Source organism: Populus trichocarpa, chromosome 10, assembly GCF_000002775.5.
Source record: "Populus trichocarpa isolate Nisqually-1 chromosome 10, P.trichocarpa_v4.1, whole genome shotgun sequence".
Lineage (NCBI taxonomy): Eukaryota > Viridiplantae > Streptophyta > Magnoliopsida > Malpighiales > Salicaceae > Populus > Populus trichocarpa.
In genome coordinates, this window is record NC_037294.2 from 17,273,376 (window position 1) to 17,290,189 (window position 16,814).

The 16,814-nt window shown below is 36.5% G+C and overlaps 2 protein-coding genes across 3 annotated transcripts; both read right to left on the minus strand.

Moving 5' to 3' along the window:
- Positions 1 to 329: 329 nt before the first annotated feature.
- On the minus strand, positions 330 to 3,741 carry LOC7481595 (cation/H(+) antiporter 15). Its single transcript, XM_002316109.3, has 3 exons — positions 3,127 to 3,741; positions 1,893 to 2,915; positions 330 to 1,719 (listed from the first exon to the last, which is right to left on the minus strand). Exons 1-3 carry the CDS (start codon positions 3,343 to 3,345, stop codon positions 595 to 597), a joined length of 2,367 nt encoding a protein of 788 aa, XP_002316145.1. The 5' UTR covers positions 3,346 to 3,741; the 3' UTR covers positions 330 to 594.
- Positions 3,742 to 4,818: 1,077 nt separating this feature from the next.
- Positions 4,819 to 15,797, minus strand: LOC18102652 (ATP-dependent zinc metalloprotease FTSH 12, chloroplastic). Of its 2 annotated transcripts, XR_008060369.1 has the most exons (20): positions 15,255 to 15,797; positions 13,931 to 14,115; positions 13,574 to 13,800; positions 12,722 to 12,999; positions 11,988 to 12,065; positions 11,658 to 11,900; positions 11,430 to 11,570; positions 11,157 to 11,324; positions 10,235 to 10,347; positions 9,535 to 9,751; positions 8,802 to 8,873; positions 8,070 to 8,189; positions 7,865 to 7,981; positions 7,568 to 7,744; positions 7,262 to 7,381; positions 7,065 to 7,139; positions 6,400 to 6,507; positions 5,978 to 6,058; positions 5,378 to 5,525; positions 4,819 to 5,243 (listed from the first exon to the last, which is right to left on the minus strand). XR_008060369.1 is itself a non-coding variant. In XM_024610882.2 (19 exons), exons 1-19 carry the CDS (start codon positions 15,669 to 15,671, stop codon positions 5,451 to 5,453), a joined length of 3,012 nt encoding a protein of 1,003 aa, XP_024466650.1. In that variant the 5' UTR covers positions 15,672 to 15,797; the 3' UTR covers positions 4,819 to 5,450. The 2 variants fall into 2 exon arrangements, 1 of the variants encoding a protein (XP_024466650.1); XM_024610882.2 differs by having other exon boundaries at positions 4,819 to 5,525.
- Positions 15,798 to 16,814: the final 1,017 nt, after the last annotated feature.

The following is a 16,814-nucleotide window of genomic DNA, read 5'->3' on the forward strand; positions in this document are numbered from 1 at the left end:
TTTCTTTTTCTTACGAAAACTGTCACAAAAAAAGAAAGTTGAACGTTTCAAATCCGATCCCAGCCCAGCTTCGGCAACAGAACTAGTCAGAAAGAAACTACAAGAGTATTTAGGATCGTTTTTGCAGTTTCTCAACCTTGGAGCGTTAATTAACTAAATAGCCTACACAACTCAACCCACCGAAGCTGTTGTTGAAGCAGTATCAGCATTATGAATCCTTTAATTCATCCCCAACTTCGTGTATCATTGACAGATTTCAAGATTTCGTTGTTAATGCAAACCAATTCTTCATTCCACCACCTATTTGCCAAATCGATTCATGAAATTGGGGCCGAATTAAATCATTAGAAATGAACAAATGGGAATTCGTTAAATAATAAATTAATATGGTGCCTAATTTTTACACAGTCGTGGAGACTTAAATGAAGTTATCAGCACATTTAAAGCTAAAGCCGTGTGAAGCTTATCTTCACAACTCACAAGATTTGTAATGAACAAGGATGTGTTCTTAAAGTTGTAACTAGGAGGAGTGGGTAACTGGGTTTATTTCTTTTACATTTTGGCAGATGTTTGCTTGCAACTTCGAAACATTAATTAATTTGAAGCTGTAACATTTACTTTCTTCTTTTGTTGTTGAACCACCAAAACTGAAACTGGATTAGAAATATATTCAGATGCAAGCAGGTCCCCCATTGGCCCAAGCTCTGGAAAATCAATCCATTCTGCAGATAGGCCTGCTAAAGCTTGAGGCTCATTTTCATGTTGACGCCCTACCATGATAAGGTCACGATCCTCTACAATTGATTGAAGTACCTCAGATGTATCAGATCCATCTCTCACTGTCTCCTCCATGTAATCGATGTTCTTATGCCCTGACATTTCTGCTTTCACTTTTCTTAAAAAGTCATCATTGACCATATTCTCCCAATTATGGACATCGTCATTGTGTGCAACGAGATGCATGATTGTTAGATGAACTCTGGGGCTTCTTGCCATCCTTAAGGCATAAGATATTGCCTCCCTGTCATCTGAGCCTCCAACGAACAGGGCGGCCACACGGTAAGTTGCTGACGTAGAAAAAATAGAAGACAACCCCTGTGCTCTTTTACGATCAATGAGGGTTCCTACAGAACAAGGGGCATTTTTCAATACGTTGATGTTCAAATTCCTCAAATCAGTATTGCTTGAAACCATTTTGCCTTTGCTATTCCATTTCTTATGAAATGGAATTATTACTAGGGAACAATCCTTGTCGAAAGACAGCCAGCAAATGTCTTCGTGCATCTGTTTAAATGGTGATATTGCAGTGAACACATGCATCTGGACGAACTTGTTGTGTTGCGTCTTGAAGTACTTGAAGATGTCAATGATGGGTTGCGAGCGGGATCCCTCAGAATAAGAGATTTTTTGTCCTAATTGGTGGTTGATTAGAACAGGGATAAAGCTGCTAACAAGTTCCTCCAGGCAGAGTCCATAAATGGACAAGGGATTCTGTTTTGTTGGATTAGAATATTCTAGGAGTGTTATTGCTGCCATGACGTCTTCCTCTCTATGCGCACATACCAGTATCTGGAGCTCTGCATCATTTGAAACTTGCTCGATCGATTTTTGCTTGTAGCTTACGTAGTGCTCTGCAGGATGGTAGAGAGTCTTGACAAGAAGTGGTTGAAAGGCTTGTAACAGAAATAGTAACAAAATCCCACTGGTACTTTGAATTTCCTGAAGGGGAGAGAGAGATTTAGTAGAATGAGAGAAAAAAACCCTTCAAGTTAATCATCTTTTTCGTAGCAAGGAATGCACATGGAGTAATTAGGTGCTTCTTTCACGACCAGAATTTCTCAGGTATTTAGATACTAATCAATAGGAAGTAGTGAGAAAGCATTCTTTTATACCTTAAGTGGATTGAAGCTGATAAAAGTTCCCACCTCGAAATGGCCTTTGGCATTCAAGATGACTGTAAGCGCAGCAGCATGTCTTAAAGGTAACTTGTAAAAGTACACCGCTAGAAAAGTTACCGCCACCTTAATTGCGAATCCAATCAATGAGATCTTGAAGGCGACCAGAGTGTTGAATTCCGAGATGAATTGATGTAAATCAATTTTGGAGGCACAGAACATTGTCATGAGTGGGAGAAGAAATCCTGAAGCAGCCGTATTAAACTTTTGTACCAGGATTTCAGCTAATGGAGACCTTGCAGGCACTATCAAGCCAAGTATTAAAGGGCCAAACACATAATTTAGCCCTACACAATCACCACTTGATGCTAAAAGAAACACGCAGGCCATGGTAATGGTAGCATAAATTTCCTTCAAAGGCTGACCTTGCGGTGTTATTCTAATGAACGTGAATATCATCTGCCTCAAGATGATCACAATAAACAAAATGTATGCCAAGGAAAAAATAACCATCTGAACTCCAACACGAATCGATGTAGTTCTAAAACCCCTTCCAAAACCATTCGTAATATTATATACCAGGCTCATCAACTTATAATGCATTGATGATGCTAGAGCAAGGCGTCCGAGCTGTGAATTTATAATCTGAAGCTGCATTAAAATGTAACAGACTCCAACGAATTCGGTCTGGGTCATTGATTCAAAATACATATTCCCAGTGAAAATCATTCCACCCTTGATTCCGATAATTAAGCCATTATCTTTGGGGAAAAAGATAGCAATAGAACTTGCCATTATGAAATTGGTTGCAAAGATGAACGCCCCTAAAGAAAAAGCTTTTCTTCCTGTTTTCCATATCAAGGTCGTGTCCATTTGTACTCCAGCAAAGAAAACGAAGAGAATGTAACCAATCTTTGATAATGAACTAACGACTTGATTGGGAATGCTTGTATGGAACAAGTCATCTGATGTCCTGCCAAAGTAATATCCCATTACAGTCGGTCCCACTGCTATACCTGCCTAGAAGACATTAAGAGAGAGACAATCATTGATTCACCTAGCATAAAATTTGAGATCTTTTTGATTACTGAGTTTTCAAAATGGAAAGAAAGATGAGCAGATTAACAGACATTTTAATTTGTTAAGCTACCATCTATGTCCTGTGGAGAATTACAACCATGTCAAGCTACTGAAAACAAAAAAAAATAATTTGTAAACCAGCATATATTACCAGGACATCCGAGGTGAAACGTGAAAAATGAAATCGTTTGAGGAAAAAGTGAAATGAACCGGCGAGGAAGAACATCGCAAGTAACTCAAAATGGAAACGAACCAATGAATGTTGTAGAATACTTTCTCCAGGTTTTACACTCCACAATCCTTCCGAGAATACTTTAACATTCTCGTAGCATTTTCCACTTACATTCACGATGTCTTCTGGGGTGTCCATAGATGAAACCCTTTTTGATTTCTTGCTGGTTTTGTCTCCTTAAACACCAACTTTGACCCAAGAAAAATGGAGAGATTGAAGATATGACCCAACAACAATATTATGGATGACATGAAAATGGTTCATGGAAAACTCTTGTCAGCCATTATTAATTTGTTGGCATCTACAATTTTGGCTTTCTTGGGTGTATCCAGCTCATAATTACCCCATTTAGAAACTAAATGAGAAAACATCGTCATTCAAGTCAGTATCTCCATTTGTGCTAGTTTCAAGATGATCACAGGTTGGATTCGGCTGGCAACAAGACCAACGAGTTTCGTTAATTAGTATTAGCTGTAAGGCTTCCCAGCCATCTCTCTGCTGGGTTTAGAACTATATTTTGCCAGCATCTAGGTGTATCAACACATCCTCCCTGTCTAGCTAACCTCACTTATATACGAGTATACATGTGCAAGAAGTCAAGAAGAACCGAGTTCTAGAAATTGCTGGGACTCTCAGTTTTCTGTTTAAAGAAGTGAGCTAAATTAATAAGTGAGTAAATAAGGGAACTTGGTATGAATCGTTCTTTCCTGTTTGAAATTTGTTAGCTTCTCTCCTTAATACATGCAGAGCCGGCTTGGTGAAATGAGTTCTTCAGCAAAATTATAAATAGGATATTTTAAAATATTTAAGAAATAATTTTATTTTTATGTTTTTATACATGTTTCAGAATAATTTTTATTTCATAAAATATAATTGAAAAACCTTGAATTAAGAACCTTGAATCCCAAGTTGCCCAGGCTCTGCATGCGAAACCTATCTTATTTTTTCCCAATATACCACAGGACATTTCGATTCCATATATATCTGCAGAGATCGAATCCAGTTCGCCTTTAGGCTTATATACATGTAGAGGATTTTGACTTCGTAATTCATATAAACGAACCCTGGTGAAATTTTTACTTCAATCCACTCGCTACAGGCTTTTGAATAAAAGGTTAATTAATTACGATTTTTTTTCATAATTAGGATGTATTTTGTGATAAAATTAATTTCCTGAAGTTACCTGCTTAAGATAATGGCCGAAGAACAAAAATACTTGTTGGCTGCATCATCCTTGGATTGACAAGTGTTTAATTCAATCGTTGCTAGCAAAGGCATGCACGCAGCACATAGGTTTTTTTTTCTCCAATCACTTCTAATTGGGTTGGCATCCCGTGGCTTGTATCATAACATTAACAAGCACTTGCTATGCTGCTGTAATTGTAGTTGCCACTTCATCTTGCCGGGCGCCAAACCCAAAAAAAAAAAAAAAAGGTTTAGTGCTGGTTTGGCACTGCAGTAGTTTAGGAAAGGCTATACTATTTAGGAAGGCTTGGTAGATCTTTGAAAAATCTAGAATTTCATGTGATAATTCAACATCAGCTCCAAACTTCAATCCATCATAAATAGCGGCTAAATGGCTTGAAGAAAACAAGCAAGGAGATGAGAATATTGTCAAATTGCTTTTTTGGTATATGCTGGCAACGCAAGTATATTCCGCCACCGTTCATTTCCCATTCCTATGTTTTTTGCTTGCTTCACCTTTTGAACTGGTGTACAAAATGGATTTTGAACATTCGAATCTGTACACAGATTGACAATCTTCAGAAGCGATACAACAAACATTTCTGGTGAGCAAAAGTTATCATCAAGCAATAACTGTTGGCAAAACTGGCATGAATAACACAAAACTGGCAGCGACATGTTGCTGAACCCCATCCACTGTCCAAAGCAATAACTGTTGATGAGGCCAAAACTACTCCAAGCAACCCAACTGAGAAGCATCGGGGCCTTCAGCGCATTGAATGTGCCTAAGAATTTCCTAGCCTGGAAACTTCTGCTCACCAATTAGCCAACACGCCCTGTCCGCTACAGGGCTGAGATTGGCTTCAAGAAGAAAAGTGTCAAAGTCGCTGCTTGTTGACTTTTAGCAGCAAAACAACAAACTTCTTTTCTCAACTCCATGGTCAAAGTAGCAGACAGAAATTGCAATTTCAGGGACTACGATTACCATTTGAAGTCCATAAACCTTCGACATCAATGGACCCCTGTGTGTGTTCAGAGGCTGGTATTGCAATGTGTCATTATCGGTGGAGTGGTGCAGGATATATGTCCAGTGGTTGATATCGCAACTTGTCATTGTGTGGCAACGGTCCCTCCTAAAGAATTCAACAAAACAAAAGCTGATGACCAATGGTTGGAGTTTGAATTCAGTACAAGGCAAAGAGGAATATAGATTTGTTGTGTTTAGAAGAAATGTAACAACATAAATCCAGGGAAAATGCCATTTAGAAGAAACCAACAAGAAGAAGCAATACACTACCGTAAAACTCTAGAGACATAACAAAAATTTATCCATCTGTGCGATTGGGTGCACCTTGATAAAAAACAATGGTGCAGGTTGAGCAAATAATTTAACTAGCTGAAATTACATTAAATTTTTACCTTCCAGGAGTAATAATTCAAATGTGATTAACAGAAGTTCTATTTTTAAAATGCAAAAACTGTTTAGAAAATGATAATGCAGACGACAGCTCAAAGTTTATCTCAGATCTCGATATAAAAAAGAAAGAGGAAAAACAGTGCCTGACACTGCATTTTAAAACAGTACCTCATCTAAGTTTATCTGGAATGGCTTTACAAAATCCTCGAACATTGTTGGAGAGAGCTCCTTCATTAGATCCTCAACTTCCTAATAAAAAAGAACAACGGAGAATAGTCAGAAAGGGGCATAAATCCTCATTTCATTGTGAAATATCCAAGGATAATTGGGATGCAAACTGTTAAAAATTGAAGGAAAAGTTTTGAAAACCCATGGACTATAGTCATGGCCTTCATATCATCATAAGCCACGAAAGAATTCGAATATTTTACCATTTAAAATAAGATTTCCAGAGTTATAAACATGTATCAGAAAGCAATAACAGAACTCAACAATTTGGAAGGAATACATACAAACAATAGTGAAAGAAAATGCTGTAAAACCCATTTTAGTTAAAGAGTAACGTAAACATTGTGTAAGATATAGCATACCAATCCAGTTATCCTTGACTTCTCCAATAGTTCCTTGGTAATCACATCCAGTATATGCCTGTTGTTCCTCAATCCTTCCATCGCAAGTTCTTCAGTCTCTTCAACATACTACCCACAGTACCACCAACATCAAAACTCACTGTTTTGCTAAATAATTTTATATAGCTAGCAAAATATTACAACAAAATGTGGATAAATGTTCAAGCAAATACCTTTTAAAAGATATAAAATGTCTTGCTACCTAAAGTGATATACTCTTTGATTTGATCACATGAACTACCATCATAAAGAGTCGTGTGTGTAGTTATAGTAAGCACATTTATCTTCAGTTAGACTCGCATGATCACCATTAAATTAAAGGATTAATTAAATGAAAGCTTGAGAGATTGCCAGTCTCTCTCTCTCTCTCTCTCTGTTTTTTTTTTTTTTTTCCTGTAACAGCATATATTATTGCACGCATATTGGCAAGGCCACAGTTAAACATGATCTGCCAGGTTTCTAAAGGTCATACAGAAAACAGCACAATGTCTCTGCAGTACAGGAAATTGAGACTTGACCCAGATCCCTTCCCTCACCCCAGCTACTTCCACCCAGAACTTGAAAACTTTTTTTATGTTGTTGTTAAAGAGCATATGACTCTAGTACAAAATGAAGCAATTACTTACCCTTGTCATTTCTCTAGTAAATAGCTCAGATACTTCAAGTGTCATATTGGCAGGAATCACATGAGGATCATCCCACTAACATCATGAAGGAGAATACAAACGAGAATCAGTTGATCAAGATCATTGAGTTAAACAAAATATGAGAATACAGAGAGCATATTTTTAGTTGGAACTCAGTAAAAGTTTAAAGAACATGCCCTGTATTTTATCAGCTCGCCATCTGGATTATCTGGTCTATCCATGAGTCCAACTCTTCTTGTTAAAGCAGTGAGGCCCAGCTTTGCATTTTGAGGGCTGATTGCCATCTCTCTAGCGATCTGTCAAGAAAATGTAGAGTTGAAAGACAACAACCAAAATGCCTACATAAAATCTTTATCTAAGAGACTTTAGCGATTCTTAATTGCTACCTTAATATTCCCCTTTACCATAAAATGGGAATAGTGGCAGGCAACTAGGCCCATGAAAGTGCCCAGAAAATATTATACTCGAATTACCACATTTACCTTTGTTATCTTTTCAAGATCATCACTTCCTCCATCGGTAATATCCTCACCATACACAAGGTGTTCAGCACAACGTCCACCATGAGCTACCACCATTTGCATCTTCATGTAGCCAAAGGTTGTATATCCTTGGTCAATCATATCTTCTCGTGGGTAGAAAACAGATATTGCAGTTTCCTGCTCGTGTTGGACAAAAATGATGAAAATTAAAGGGAAGGAAATGAGAAATGGTTAGAAAAAAACTGCAGCAGTTGAGTAGCAGCGATCACAAATCCAGCTTGCAAACAGAAATTTCACCTTGCCTCCAGGAAGGAGCTGAGAAAATGCATGCCAATCAAAGCGAGGAAACAAGTGAGCTAACACTATATGACCAGCTTCATGTACAGCCAGCAGGCTCTTCTTTTCAAATGAAACCTAATAAGAAAGATTATCAACTCGGAGGTTAGTTTTAAACACAATTATAGACCCCCCTGTCACTTCATGAGAATGAATAAAGACATACGTTTTGTTCACATTTCTGCTGTTCTTCCTCTGTAAGAAGTACACCCATGCCCTCAAGCAATTGTTTATCTAACACATCAACGAGGTCTTGCTGGTAGACCTTGGAATGCCCTTTCCTTACCTGCAATAATGATCAGACATTATGTTTTGCATTGCTAGAGAATTCAGCAAGCCTTTCAATCAGTTCAACTTGTATGACTGTTTATGTAATATATATGAAATACAGGATCCTCTAAAGTTAAGATCTGAACTGAAGAAAAAGCTTCCACGACCTCGCTCACTACATTAACTAGCAATGGGCCCCACCCCTATTAAATGGACCTGTTACTTCTCCTCCCTCTCTCACATAGGAACCATTATCTCATGCACTCATCTGCCACGTTCCATTTCTCTTTCTAGAGAACCAGGAAAAAAGGGGGATGAGTCAGGAAAATGAATGATGATATCCAATGAATGGCTAACATGGAGAAACATGATATACATGCCATGTACTTCTTTAAACCCTGCTGTGCTGAAGGGTAATATTATAAAACTGTGATAATGCTCCACACATGGCACTTAGTGTTCAGCAATAAAAATGTCCTAATATATACCATAAAGATAAATGGTAGATAAAGATATGACAGTAGTATCTCCACATGCCACTAAGATTATAAAATGTTTCTGCCAGAGGTTGACCAGGGGAATATTTCCGCTAGTAACTATATTTTTTTGACAAGATTCAGAAACTTACAGACATAATTGCAGCTTCATTGACCAGGTTCCGAATATCTGCTCCCGAGAAGCCAACAGTACGGAACACAAGCTGCAGAGTGAAAAACATAGACACTAACAGTAAGCTAAAAATTAATACCATGGTATTGAAGAAGGAAAACCTCAAATGTAAAGGGCTAAGCATTCCGTTTATTCACAAGAAATTTGGTGAGCATATCATGTATTGCATCACACACACACAAGCCGTATGAGACCAAAGAATTGTGAAGAAAAACCGCTCAATTTCCTTTCTAAAAGGGAAATTTGTAAATGCATAAGGTTCTATTTCTTGTGGAGAAAATATCAATGGATTGGAGACTCACTCCCCTGCCCTGTGAAGATCTCCACACAGTTATAAAGTAGAAATCAATTGAGATCTTCAAGCACAGAGCTACCTAAACAAGAGTCTGCCAGTCTGATCTAATCTGAATTCAGGTCTAGTATGCCTGTCTTTCAGGAAAAAATGAGGAATAGTCCCAAATCTTGGCAATAAAATGAAAACATTGTGTAGCAGGATATATTCAAGATGATAAAGTTTCAACATAAAATGTTGACCATGTTTTCGTATTAATTTAGATTCAAATCATGCCGCCAACATCTAAGCACTACTGCATTGCTTATAGTTCCTCTCGTTTCTTAGACAAAGTTACTCATGCTATCGCATTCTATCATGTCATACACCATAACCAAGAGAAGAATCACTTAGCACTTACCTTCCCAAAGTCCACATCTTCCGCAAGTTGCTTTCCTATACTATGAACACCAAAAATTTGTACTCGTTGCTTTGCATCGGGCAATCCAATGTACAAACGTCTGTCAATACGTCCAGGGCGAACAAACTCCAGGTCCAATTCATCTGGCCTATTGGTAGCACAAATGAATATCACAGCCTGTCTAAGAGAAAACCGATCTACGCCGGTTTTTTCCTTCCTATACAGAACAAAGTGCTCAGTGTGAATATCCCTTCACGAGTAGTTGAGTTCAAAAGAAGACAGAAAAATGATGCAGCTTCACAGTAATGCACAGCCAAGAACAAAAAATTTATTTGATTCCCTTCCTGTTAAGTTAATTTTCCACAGTTGTCGCGCATCACTTTTGTACACAAACATCATGCTTACATATCTACTAGCTCAATTCAAATACTTTCAAAGAAAAGCTGGACTTGGGCACTAATTAAAAACAGCATGTGTTTGAGAAAAATAAAAATCATCGCAATTTGTGTATTTTGGTCACCTTCCTTTCTCAGCTTTATAAATCATGATAGGATATAGTAACTTCAACAAGTTAGTTGTAAATAAAATAATCAAATAACAAGATGAGAAATATATGAAAGTTTTATTCAGAATGTTGTTTTGAGCAAACTTAAAGGGGGGAAATGAAAACATATACAGGATGCTGAACTAATATACTCACTCCCCATCAAGCTGCGCAATCAGAGCCTCGAATGTTGCCCTTCTTCGTGGATCCTTCCTAGCATGCCTTCCAGCAATGGCATCAATTTCATCCACAAACACAAAACAAGGAGCCTGCATGGAAAATAAATTTTTAAGACCTGTACTCTTCTAGATTGAAAAAATATGCAATTTCCATCTTGACCTGATTCCTACTACTACTGTACGAAAATAAAACCTCGATCTTGAGAAATGGATAGATATCTTAACTTGGAACCCTAAATTCCATCTTAAACAAAATACCCTCAATCAGTAAACTAAGGAACCACCGGTGTGAAGCAGTACCGGGAAGCTAAAATAGCAGGAAGCATATTTAACTCATTTTGACTTGTTTTTTTTTTAAAAAAATTTAATATATTAGAGAAAATGAAGGCACTGGCAGGAATTCTGTGACTCGTATATGACAGTTATCCACCTACAACATTCTCCATACAACATCAATGGAATGGCCCCTTGTCACCTACAATGCAAAGCGCAGTTTAAATCTTACTATGATGATTACATGCAAATAAATTACAAGTGAAAAGGAATACCCAAGTCCATTTAGCTGTTGAATAATGAAAAATAATCAATCTAAAACTTTGAATTTTGGGAGCACACATACAGACTAGGACATATCAATTCCAAACAGATTAATGCCTAAAGTAAACTGCAGGAAGCATCCAGAACAAACAAAAGAATTGAAAACTTGTACATAGACAACAGTTACTAATGCCCGTCCTTGGATAGGGCAGAGCATTAAGGTATTTAAATTATTTTTCACAGTTACAGTGAGTGTGATGGCTTTAGATATATATAAAAATCATAAAACACTACAGGATGATCTAAAAAATTCCTTTCACTCATCATATTGCATTGGAAAGTTATAATTGGAGGGAGCTTACATTTCTCCTAGCAATAGAAAACATCTCATTGATCCTTGCAGCTCCACTTTTCTCACTATCTGTAAACTCTGCACCAGAAGCAAAAACAAAAGGCAATCCACTTTCCTTGGCAAGTGTCCGTGCAAAAAGTGTCTTTCCTGTTCCAGGAGGTCCCGAGAGAAGGACACCCTGTTACATACATAACCACTATGCACTTCATGTTTTATCATAACGTTAAAGATTTAGTGCACAGCAGCAAGAAACTCGAAATTTTTACTAAAAAATAATAGTTACCCGAACAAACTTCACCCCTCTTTCATAGTATTGCATGGGATTGCCCATGTAGATCATTATCTCATCAAGAAGGTCCCAGACATCGCCCCCAAGTACCACTTCTTTATACATTGTTTTGGTTTCACCAACATCTCCAACTGGCTGGATGAGTCCAAGACAATGATGCTTTGAGGGAAAATACACACAGGAAGAAAATGAAACACACAAAGGGAGAAACTAAATCAATACCAGGATAAAATTTTCCGCGTATGCCATATCAAAAAGTTGATTGTACTTTTTGTAAAGAAATCGCTTAGAAGTGATATGTAATAGCATAGCGGCCTCCCTTATGAGCCACAGGATCAGTAATCCAGGCACCAATGCAATCAGAACTTTCAGAAAGTAATGTATCTGCCTTTTCTGAAGGAGATCTACTTCTACGCCAGAACCTGAGATAACCTCAAACAAGTATGGATCGAGGGGAATATCCACCTATCAAATGCAAATAAAAAGTATCAAAATAAGCCAAGAAGGCATGCGGTTCAGATTCACAGTTGCACAAAGAAACCCCAAACTTACAACATATTCTAGTGGAAAACCTTCTTTCATAGTTACATAAAGTCTTTTCAGGTCCTCTGTGAAGACAACAGCAGCAACCTGTAAGAAAATAACCCACGGAATTAGAAAAAGTCTGCATGTCTTTATATTAGAATTCTACATGTTTCCATTCCACTGCAATTTATTGCTTGGGTAGCACCAGTTTTAAGTATTTTATGTATAACATCATTAAAACTGGTTATATCAATGTCCCTTCTTTATTTTCCCATGAAAGAAGAAAATTTATTAATGATTAATGAATGAAAAAGAATAAAATTAGAGGGTGATGCATTCACTCTCCAAATGCCAATCCCACTGAAAGTTCAAGGAACCTGTCAGAAAGATCTAGATGTAGAGCACCATAAAGAAACCAATGAAAATCATTACCCCCAAAGTATCTAATTAGACAAATTGTTTTTCAAAAATCCTAAACCATCTAACATTGAAGTTAATCAAAAAGCTACGTATCAGATTAGCCGAGAAAAAAAGAAGTTACCCCGAGTTAAAGAATAAATTCAGCCATTACAGGCTACTAAAAACAGAAAAAGGGAAAGTTTTCTGTTTCTTGGGCACACATGGGTGTACACTGTATGCACTCAACAGTTAAATACTTGAGAAATCCAACTCTAACAAAACTCCACATAAACCTAGGTTCCATTTAAAGAAATTGAGAGCCATGCAACTTTGAACACCACATCACGGAGAATAACACTTGCCTCGGAGGAATCAAGCTTCTGAAGAAAATAAGTGTATGGAAGTTTGGGACGGTAGCGCCACCATCTCTTAGATATCCATAAAGCCCTGGCTCCTTGCGTGTCTGTAACCTTTTCCACCACATCCTTGCGAAGGCTGTTTTCAACTTCTTTCATGTCAAACTCAACCACATATTTGGCATTTGAGGAATCTAATTGCTCAGCAAATTTCTCCTTTTTGAGAACCTCCTTCCATATATGAAGCCTCTCACGCCACGTTCCTTTACTTTCCTGAACTTCACCTGATAAGAATGCATTAAAAAACATGCAAGCATGATCACAAAATTAAACCCAAGTCTCAGTTATTTCTTCTTCTTTTTTTTTTTTTTGAAAGAATATCCTCCAATTACTCACTACAATCACCAAGAGGACAAATATCACTAGGTTCACTGGTCATCCAGTTCATTTTTGCTTCTACTGCTAAGGGAATAGATTACAGAATAAGTCTATCTTGCTAAAAACAAGTAAAAGAAATCCAAAAACACATGGATAAATAGAATAATTTTGCAAGTTTATTATAAAAACCTGTTTATTATATTTATCATCTAGTATTGGCAACAAAATGCATGTATTTTCCTTATACCTTAAAAAAAAATGAACCAAAGATATGTTCTCAAAATGGTTTTAAGTGTAAACTTCAGATAGAAGATTCCTTCAGGAAAGAATTTCCCATGCTTAACTAAGCAAGCACTGACACAAAGTTCCAGTGAAAATAAACTAAAAATAACAAAAATTCAGAGGCAAAACCATACTAAACAAAACTGAAGCATCTATCATGTTTATGCATGTCCAAAACCAACAGAATCACCAACTCACCTAAAATGCCCAAGTCTTCTTTCAAGTTTTTCTTTAGTTCTGCATTTAATCTCACATCTTTGTCAATGATTTGTTTCATATTTTCCTGAGGAGGTTCCTGATCATCTTCCCATGCGTCTTCTCCAACATAGGAAGTGTCCTGAATCAGTGTTCCATCAGGTCCTTCAATGAACTTCTTCATTTTCAGGCCTTTTGGTGTTGTATTTCTCCACATACCCTTTTTAAACCTACATGTAAAAATCAGATACAGGATTATTTGTTAATTAAACACAGAACTTAATTAGCAACTTGATGTTCTATATAGTCCTATTCATCTCTTGTAGATTGCATTTGCAAATAAAAACCAAACTGCTGTACTTTCTAATATTAATAGGAGATGGTTCAGGAATCAAAGCCTCCATATAAGCTTCTGTTAACTCTCTTCTTTCTTGGTCTAGAAAAGGAGCTCGAATGGCAACATATATTCTTTGACAAGAAAACATCACAGCAAAAATATAGAGCAACAAAGCACCAACTCGTTTAGGCTCCCAATTCTTTAAGTCCTGCAAGTAGAAAATGTCTATGTTATAGTTTCAAGAAATTTTCTCATGGAATGACAACAAAGGAAAGGTTGAAAAGGTTCACATTAAGGTTTTATGGGTTTCGGTGCATGAATCGCATTCTTCAGTTCCAATCTTCAAAAATGTTATCTCCTTGTCATTTTCTTCGTGCTTTGAAAAGCATAATATCAAAAAATAAAAAAAATACAGGTATTAAAGGTTTTAACTCTTAAAAAACAAATTTCTCAAATAGTAAGTTTTTAAGCCTCTGTTTTATTCATAACAAATTGTTCTGTCCTTTTCTTCTCCAAAAGAACAAGTATTAGTTCCAGGTTACCTATTTATATTTATTAATCATTTATTCCAAACTGCTATAATACTGTATCCTTTTGCTTGAATCTTAAATTTTCTCAAATCCAATGACCATATCCTCCAGGTGCTTTCAATGCATGTGTATCACCCGTTTTCACTTGCTTGCAAAGTTGTGTAGAGCAGAATGCTTCTCAAGTGATTTTTTCATCATATTCTGGAAGGGGGACTGAGGATTGGAATCTCAACCTTAAATCAAATTTCATTAATCTCGCATACCCACCACCACTTTACGTTCACAACATGATTAATTCAACATAGAACTAGTTTTTTGAGAATCAACTTGATTGTAAGATGTGTTGGCAGTTTTTCACGGAGGTATCTTACTTCCATGATTGAACTCTGATAGTATGTTCCTTATTGAACTTTAAAAAGAATATAGATGTTGCCATATTATATTTCAATTGCTTGAAGGCAGAAAGACAAACCGTGATGAGCAAAACAACATTACAGAAAGCATGCGATCACTTATTATGCAGGACTTGCTTCCATAAGTTTATAAGGTTCACAAAATAGAAACCGTTGTCCCACAGCTAGTCCATGCATATCATTAAAGAACATTGGTTGCTATATCTGTTCAAAATTTCAAACATTCAACAAATTTAGCCTCGTTCTACATAAACAAGTTAAATAATGCTAATACCATGGCCCTTTTTTCACCAAGTTCTTCATTCATTAACTTACCTCCGCACACTAAAATTCAAAATCATGTCAGGTTCATCTCATCTCCCAACACCTTCCTAATAAAAAATAAGTAAGTAAAGGTGTCTTACCTTCCAACGCTCCCATCTATTCCAATCCACGAAATCAGTTAACAATTCAGTCCTGAACCGAGTCAATGCAGCGTCACCTTTCTTGATATCACCCTTAATGCGCTCCACAAACTCACCAACCTTCACATTACCCCCTTCTACATCAAACCCAGTTTCCTTCTTGACGGACTCACCGAGTTTCAACAAAAACCGCTCCGTCCCCAGGCGAACAGAGCGAGTGAGAATCGGCCAAGAAAACCCGTCAGAACCATTTCCATTGGCAGAGGAATAGATTCTAAAGATGGGTTTTTTGCGCGAAATTCGGGGTCTTTGATTTGTGGGTAATTGAAAGAGAATTGGGGGGTTTTGAGCTGTTTGGGTTAGAAGAATTGGAGAGTGGAGAAGTGGGTTTTGTTTGTGAGGAAGTGTGAGGTTCATATTTGGTTTCGGTATGTTACGACATGAGAAATTTTTGAGGTTTTTCGAAGAGGAAACAGAGTGTTGTCGTCTTTTTTTTAGCTGCTGAAGAGAGAGCAGCTGGGCTGTTTTGGGTTTTGGAGGTTTATCTGAAACTGAGAGTAATGTTTCTGTCCAAAAATCACTAGTGGTCCCTGTACTTAAAGTATTTAGTCATATCGACGCTTCTGGCGTTAATTGGGTCAAATTGACAGATTTTTCTAATTTAAGGCCGTTCCAGACCTTTGGCCAACTCTACTGTATAATGATATTATTTGTTTTTTTAACTGTTTTTTTTTATATATTAAAATATATATTTTTTTATTTTTAAAAATTTATTTTTAATATCAATATATCAAATATAAAAATATATAAAAAATATATATATCATCAGGAAAAAAAAACATAAGTGATCTATCTTTATAGTTAAATTTTTTAAAAAATCAATGATAATTTGGTTCTGAAATCTCTTATTTCTTAAAACATTTTAAATAATTTTGAAAAATATTTCTATTGTTTTATTATATAACTTTGACAGATTTGAAAAGAAAAATATCATTTCATCATTTTGAGTGAAGAAATTTAATTGAAGAGCATATTAAGGAATTAGATACTATGTAGAACTGTAATACATATAATTAAAAATGTAATAATATAATATAAACTTATTCAATTATACAGGTAGCTATTAAAAAAAAAAAAACAGTCGATGGACGTAGCTAGTATTTTGGTGCGTGTAAAACTTGTGCGGGCAACATGGCTTTTGATGAAACTTGGTGGTTCAGATAGAGCCAGCCCATGAGGCCATGATAGATCCAGTTGATACAGGCCCATTTTCCTTCCATTGCCAAGAGTCACGCACTATCTCCTATTCAGGGCGTATGTGCTTTCTACCAAGCCACGTGGCCCAACTCTTTGCTTCCGATGATAGGTAGGCGCGAAAAAAATATTATTTTAAAATATTTTAAAATAAAAAATATTTTAAAAAATAATTATTATTATATTTGTAAACATTTTTTATTTATATAAGTTTAACATGTGACTAAAGTATAACTTGAAAACATGAGTTGCCGAATAACTTTTCAATACTTAAATGTACTAGAGAATTACAAATAAATACTTATT

What these genes read in the sequence shown, in the direction of transcription:
- LOC7481595 (XM_002316109.3), bottom strand. Translation starts at nt 3,345, where the DNA reads ATGGACACCCCAGAAGACATCGTGAATGTAAGTGGAAAATGCTACGAG. An exon ending in GTTTCACCTCGGATGTCCTG is followed by an intron (nt 2,916 to 3,126) that starts GTAATATATGCT and finishes AATGTCTTCTAG; the next exon opens with GCAGGTATAGCAGTGGGACC. An exon ending in TCAGCTTCAATCCACTTAAG is followed by an intron (nt 1,720 to 1,892) that starts GTATAAAAGAAT and finishes TCTCCCCTTCAG; the next exon opens with GAAATTCAAAGTACCAGTGG.
- LOC18102652 (XM_024610882.2), bottom strand. Translation starts at nt 15,671, where the DNA reads ATGAACCTCACACTTCCTCACAAACAAAACCCACTTCTCCACTCTCCA. An exon ending in AGAAGACTTGGGCATTTTAG is followed by an intron (nt 13,000 to 13,573) that starts GTGAGTTGGTGA and finishes CATTCTTATCAG; the next exon opens with GTGAAGTTCAGGAAAGTAAA. An exon ending in TCCAGATAAACTTAGATGAG is followed by an intron (nt 5,526 to 5,977) that starts GTACTGTTTTAA and finishes TGAATTCTTTAG; the next exon opens with GAGGGACCGTTGCCACACAA.